The sequence below is a fragment of the Amblyomma maculatum genome, chromosome 1 (genome assembly GCF_055883805.1).
Source record: "Amblyomma maculatum isolate TAMU_Amacu chromosome 1, ASM5588380v1, whole genome shotgun sequence".
Taxonomy (NCBI): domain Eukaryota; kingdom Metazoa; phylum Arthropoda; class Arachnida; order Ixodida; family Ixodidae; genus Amblyomma; species Amblyomma maculatum.
Genome location: NC_139344.1, coordinates 408594258 through 408600923, shown reverse-complemented (window position 1 = coordinate 408600923; position 6666 = coordinate 408594258). Strand labels below are relative to the sequence as shown.

The following is a 6666-nucleotide window of genomic DNA, read 5'->3' as shown; positions in this document are numbered from 1 at the left end:
GCGCTAATGGTGTCGTTTGTCTCCGCAGGCCGTAATTTCATTTTCTACCCAATTACGCTCGCCGATGTGATGCTGAGAGACTATATAATCGAAAGTATCGAATTAACTATGCGAAAAAGGCCTCGCTGAATTTAACAAAGTTTCCGATTTAACGAAATGATTAGTGGCTTCCCTCAGCTTCGTTATATCAAGTTTTAACAGCAGAGACTTAATTTTGGGGCGGTAGCAGTGAAGGCCCTTAATTCTGTTTGGCTTGAAAAGTAGGAAAAGCTTTCCATACGTGGAAGCGTAGACAATTCCCTTAAATGTGATCTATCAGCAGTATCAGCAGTCCCAACTGACTGCAGTGCTCGGGAAACCCTTTGATGCAAGATTCTTAGATAGTGAAACTTTTGACGCCTAATCAGCGTTTCTTATAAACCACCTGTCATTGTAACAAAATTTTAATGTGTTTATTACGTTATTTTTATTGTGTTGCATTGAGAATTTATTTTTTTCTTAGTGGCCATGTCACTGAAACCATTGCACGAGCAATGGCTGCTGACGTTAATTTCATATGCAGTAAATCAGAAATTACAAAATGGGAATAATGAACCCTTCTGAGATGAAATACTGCCTTTACCCAGGCTCACAGAGACAGTTTACAACTTCATAAGAGTTACTCCTAAGTATAGCGGCCAAAACCGGCCTCAGTTTTCATATCTGTCATATGAAGGCTCACTGTATAAATCGGAAACAGCACATCTCTCCATAACATGGCTTAACAACCCCAAAGTCGACGAAAAACGCACGATTTGTACTCGTTAAAAGTTTAAGCTATACAGGTGAGCCTTTGTTCAAAAGACGTTAGAAAAAAAAATCAGTGGTTTTGAGGCAACATGGGACTATATGGGACTATGGAAACTGTGATGGAGCTCTTGTATCATAACAATTGCGAAGGCGTGCTAGAGAAATTATTTTGCCCCAATTCACTAAAAGAAGCAAGTAAGCGTAGTCATTACATAAAGTGCAGTAAAAACACGCAACGCTAAAACGAAAGTTAGAGCAAGCTTTAACCCTCTTATAAGGCTTAAAACTGGTTTCTGTAATAAAAAAAGAAACTTGTATCAACAAAAACTTTCCAGCATATGCGTGAAACCCACATATGATTCAATGACTCAAACATAAAGAATTATAAAAATTATGCAATTGTAAAAAAGAAAGAATGCCAGAGATATCAGCACGCATTGTGTCTTCTAAATATAACTGCACTGACAGACCCAGAAATTCCCAAACAATGTGAATGATAACTGCTGCAGAAAGGAAAACAAAAGCCGAAACACACAAGCTACACCTTGAAACCTTGCAAGGGTTATTCAAGATCACCGACGAGCATGCTTATACGCACTGTTTAAGCACGCTACGACTGTCTTTGTAGGGTAATAAAATGTCTTCTTCGATTACAATAATTAGCCTGAATTTACATATTTGATGAATAAACTCGTTGAATGATTCGATGAAAAAACGTTTTAACATACAATAAGCGAACACTGCATATTCATTTGTGACAGCAACGTATTTCCTACTCCCTATCTAGATTTGATGGAATATGGAATGGAATGGGAGTAATTTTCGACTTCAGGGGAGCAATAACAAATTAATGCGACTTTTTGTGCAAAACTGATTGTTGCCTTTCATACTGAGTAATTGAGTAACATGAGCATATATTTCTATTAGAAGTGCAGATGTCCATCTTTTTTTTAGTGTATATATATATATATATATATATATATATATATATATATATATATATATATATATATTCATTCATGTTTTGCTTTCTCGGTGCTATCGCTTTTTTATCATGATTCCTGAATAAGTGGACCAAAAAGCCTCCATTACAAGGTCATGAAGAGAAGCATCGGCGGCTACAGGGAGAGCAAACACTTTTTGTAGGCATTCACTTACTTCCAAAGCCCATTAGGCAATTTAACTGCCCATTAACGGAACTTGGTCGGAAAATGAGGCCATAAAAGCATTACATTTGTGCTGAGCGATATGTTAAGAACCAACTATAAACACAAAACACAAATAGAGAGATAAAATCTCAGAAACTCATGGACACAATTGTCCCTATCAATAAAAAACTACCCATAAAAAGCAGTAGAAATGTTTATGACTCAGTAGCTTAAATAGACAAAATGTCCTTGAAATGTGCATCGGAATAGAAGTGTAGAGGTGAACCACAGACACTCCTCATCGGGTCTATACAAATATATTATGGCAGGACCCGCTGTGACAGGCGGCAACGGGAGAGCGAACCGCCGGCATTTTGTCCTGTAGCCACGTAGAACAAACTGCGCGTTCTTAGCAGGCGTGCTGAGGCTATCGTCTTCTTCGACAAGACGACGATGGCATGTCACAAGGGCGTGTGCGTGCACAGCTGGCAATCAGTCCAATTAATACAGTGGAGGCGGTACCAACAGAAAAGGCACTCAGGTTTCTCTCTCTGTGTGTGTGTGTGTGTGTGTGTGTGTGTGTGTGTGTGTGTGTGTGTGTGTGTGTGTGTGTGTGTGTGTGTGTGTGTGTGTGTGTGTGTGTGTGTGTGTGTGTGTGTGTGTGTGTGTGTGTGTGTGTGTGTGTGTGTGTGTGTGTGTGTGTGTGTGTGTGTGTGTGTGTGTGTGTGTGTGTGTGTGTGTGTGTGTGTGTGTGTGTGTGTGTGTGTGTGTGTGTGTGTGTGTGTGTGTGTGTGTGTGTGTGTGTGTGTGTGTGTGTGTGTGTGTGTGTGTGTGTGTGTGTGTGTGTGTGAGAGAGAGAGAGAGAGAGAGAGAATGGGAGTGTCGATAGCCGGATGGGGGTAATAAAAGCCAAGAAATTCGGTAGAACAACGCGCTCTGCTGCTGGCAAAAGAAATACGAGATCATTGGATAGTGTCGATGTCGTGTCGTGCCCTCTGGTTGTGCTTGACGGATATTAAGCTTCCGGCTGACTCCTCGCAGCTGCCAGCGAGAAAGCACAATATCACCCTGCAAAGCGCGAAAGCAGTCGAACAAGTGCAGACAGGCCCAGCAACATCAAACAAGAAAAACAATCAGCGTAACAGATGAGACGTGCACAACTCTGAAAACAATGCCCACATTCGTGAACATCTGGAAAGTTAACCAGTAGACGAATTTCGTAGTACCGACGACGTACCCGTAAAGCGTCATACCGACTAAGCCATTTGTTCAGCCGCATTACCATCGTCGCATGTTCTAGCTTTTTTCATCCAGGAATTAAGTCCACTGTTCACTGCCTAGCAAGACCATCAGTGAAACATCTACCTGCCTGACCTACGTTTTGCTTCACCGGTGCAGGCAAATTGAAGGCGGGTCAACTAAACCACGCTAACCCAAGATGCATGAATTAAAAACGTTAACGTTGCACACTGGCCGAAAGTGTAGTTGTACAGTATACGAATACTGGTGAGATGTTGCGATAGAACTGGTCTTCGAGCTAGAGAAAAGAAAGACGGAGAGATCCCCAGCCCGTTTACCTCACTTATTCATGACCCGTCCAGGTGCGCAGATCACAGGCTACACAGAAAGCGAGCGGTAGGATGTAAAATCCATCTGTTTCGCTTTATTTTATGCTTATGTCTCCCTTCCTGCTGCGTGTTCCACGAGCCGTCACTCTAAGTCGCCGCTTGGGAGCGGTCGCGGCGAAGCTTGGGGATACCACCAACCCGGAGAATTACTTCAAGGAAATAATGGACAGAGAGGAAGGTCGGTATCCGCCATACGGAGGATTCCAGCGACAGCAGGAATAAGGTGAAGGTTTTTCTTACGATACTTGCTTTTCTTATGGTGTAATATGGACGAACTACTTGGTCACTAATCCGGTCAATTATTTCACTTCTTGAAGTTACACACGCACGCAGAACGAATATACTGATTCATATTTTTTGCAGATACCGTTGCTCTAAGAACAACTCTCGATGAAGTACGTTTCGCATGGTTAATAAAGAAATCCTTTCTTCACTGATAGCCCCAGTTCGCAGTCCCCATGGAGGTCGCGTACTCGGCCTCTCAGTATGGTGCGCCTGAACTTACCGGAGCGAGTAAAATGTTAAGGTGGAAAATCGTTGTCCACGAGCGAGTTAATAAACGAGATAGCGACCGGTAGCAATGTAACAGCACAAAAATCTTTTCATGCTATCTTAATTAATAAGTGTGGGTGAACGCATGGTGTGCTCGTATGTGATGACACTTGGGGCCTTCTTTCCTTTTTTTTTTTCGCTGGCTTAAGCAGCAAACAAGTTAGTATTATTAAGCTACGCGACCGCAATGCTAGCTGCTTACCCCAGAATACTATTGTGTGCGTCATTCACGATGGTTTGCAGTGAACTACAGAATCCACAAGAAGTGACAGCCATAATTGAATGGTTAACATAGTTATTATTGTCGCGGAATTCCCTTTATGCAACGTGTTGTACAGTGGAAAAGAAGCACCATATTAAGTACTCGGTATTATTGTAGGATGAATCAATAGATAAGAAATATAGTTACAGGAAACATTTTCTCTCGCGAAGTTGGGCAAACATAGAGTGAGCTTACCGGGCTTTACGAATTCTTGATAGTAAGCTATATTTGCGCACCGAAGAACATAATTGTTTCAGACCTACTTATAAACTTATAAGGTCTGCACACTTGTACACTAGCGCAAAGAAAACACAATTTTATTATAACAACAGATTTATGTTATTCATACTACAGTGCGGAGCGAGTGCAGCTGCTGCTCTTGTGGTTTTGTCATCCATCGTTCCTTATAGCGTCTGCACATCTGAAAGAGTCCGTAGTGCTACCTTTTTCCATATTACTCTTCATCGACCTTACACTTGATATGCCTACATTAACAAGTGGAACTAAGTACATGCATGTTCTTCATTACAATAAAGCCGGATCAGAAAACATATACAGTTAAGAAGCCATTTACTGTGTGATGTGACGCGATTAAACGTACTGTAAACTTCTTCGCGCATGAACTTTTCAAGCAAAACACTACGGAGAAAGGAACAAGTACATAGGGCGGTCCATTTCCCTTGCCAACTTAGTGTTCAAAGAAAATATAGTTATGGTAGAACACGGGCGCTCATGTGTCACAGTCAGGTGTTTTAAATGATGTCATTTTACCTAGTTTCTTTTTACCGCTATCCTGAGTTCAAACAACGCGACTGCAGTTGAAATTCTTGTTCCTGTCTTCAACACGGTCATCTTTGCTCCGAGTGCCTCAAGTCGAAAGAGCATTGCAAAGAGCAATATTCCAGTAGGAAACTCCAGTCGGACGATCAGGATTCGGACCTTCCTTGAAGTACGAGGAGTACGGAAATGACCGATCTCTCACAGTGTGTTTCATCGCTCTGCATGCGGCTAGTATGCCGACGGCCATCTGGAAGCCGAGATCCGTGATTCGCGCTACGTGTACTCGTGACAGCAAAGTACATCGAAAGCTCAGCTTTCGTGCAAAAGGCGCCGCATTTTTTTCAGCACCAAACGACGGCCGGTGTTGGTCGTCGAGCGTACGTTAAAGGTGACGGGTTGGCAGTCGGTTTGCCGACCACGACGAAAGCGGTAGAGTTGTGCCGCTGACTAGCGCAAAAGCGCTGATAGCCTGCGGCTTTTCACAATCAACCGCTTGCGAGATCAAAGTTTGAAGTGCGTTTACTGAAGGCGTGCCGCTAGGAATGTTGTGTCATTCATACGTGGTCCAGCGGCAGCGCACGCGTAGCAACCATGAGTCGATCGGCGGTGCTGAGCGCCACAAGTGAAGCGAGTTCGTCGCGCGTGCCATAGAGTGAGGGAGTAGGCCAGTACTCACAGGAAGATGTGGTACGCAGCTGCCCTGTATCCGCGTGGCCGCTCAAGGAAATTGTACATGAAGGTCTGCTTCTTGCGGTACTTCGCGTCCCTGGGGTGGGTGCCCACCTTCAGGGGCTTGCCCAGCAGCGACGTCCTCGACGGCAGGCTGGTGTGCAGCGACAGCAGGCTGCCGCCGTGCCGTGGCCCGCCTTGCTCGAGCCGGGCCAGCTCCATGTCCGTGAGCGCCTGCATGGCGCGGCCGGCATTCCGCCCCCCGCTCCGCCGGCGCCCAGAGGAGGAGGACGACCGACCAGGCCGACCGCGGGCCGACGCGACGTCTTCGAAGCGACCGCCCGAAGCGCAACACCTTCCCGCGCCGCCACCAGGGGGCTCGCGCAGGACGATTGCGGCACCGCGGCGCGGATCTCGCCGGCACCACGCGCCGCTGGAGGGGCACCACTCGCTCGGCTCGAAGCCGCGATCCAGAGCGCTGTTTACAGGCCTTCAACCGCCGGCTGGCTGCCGTACCGTTGTCGATCCGGCCTGAGGGGCCTGAAAGCGCCTACATACTGAGCCGCTGTTTCGAGCGCATTAAACAGGCCCACAGTTTCCTGCAGCCAGGACTGCAATAGTGATTATTACAATTGCAAATTTTTAATCCGAAATCCTCACTACTCTATGTTGTGTCCGCAAAATGTGCCCGCAAAACGCGTCTCCTCGAAGTGACGCTTAAGAAAAATGTCATGTCGCCTCCAGGAGTCGATCCACCATCCCTCCGATTCCATGCCGAGTGAGCCAAGGGCTCGTGAGAACGGTTTAGTATTTCTCCTCGTCCAGTGTAAGGATGCCG

General features: G+C 45.4%; 1 protein-coding gene across 1 annotated transcript; it reads right to left on the bottom strand.

The window, feature by feature from the left end:
• Positions 1-5731: 5731 nt before the first annotated feature.
• LOC146208899 (potassium voltage-gated channel subfamily KQT member 2-like) lies at positions 5732-6137 on the bottom strand. Its single transcript, XM_084587332.1, has one exon. The coding sequence runs from the start codon at positions 6066-6068 to the stop codon at positions 5832-5834; it is 237 nt and encodes a 78-aa protein (XP_084443458.1). The 5' UTR covers positions 6069-6137; the 3' UTR covers positions 5732-5831.
• Between the last annotated feature and the right edge of the window lie 529 nt (positions 6138-6666).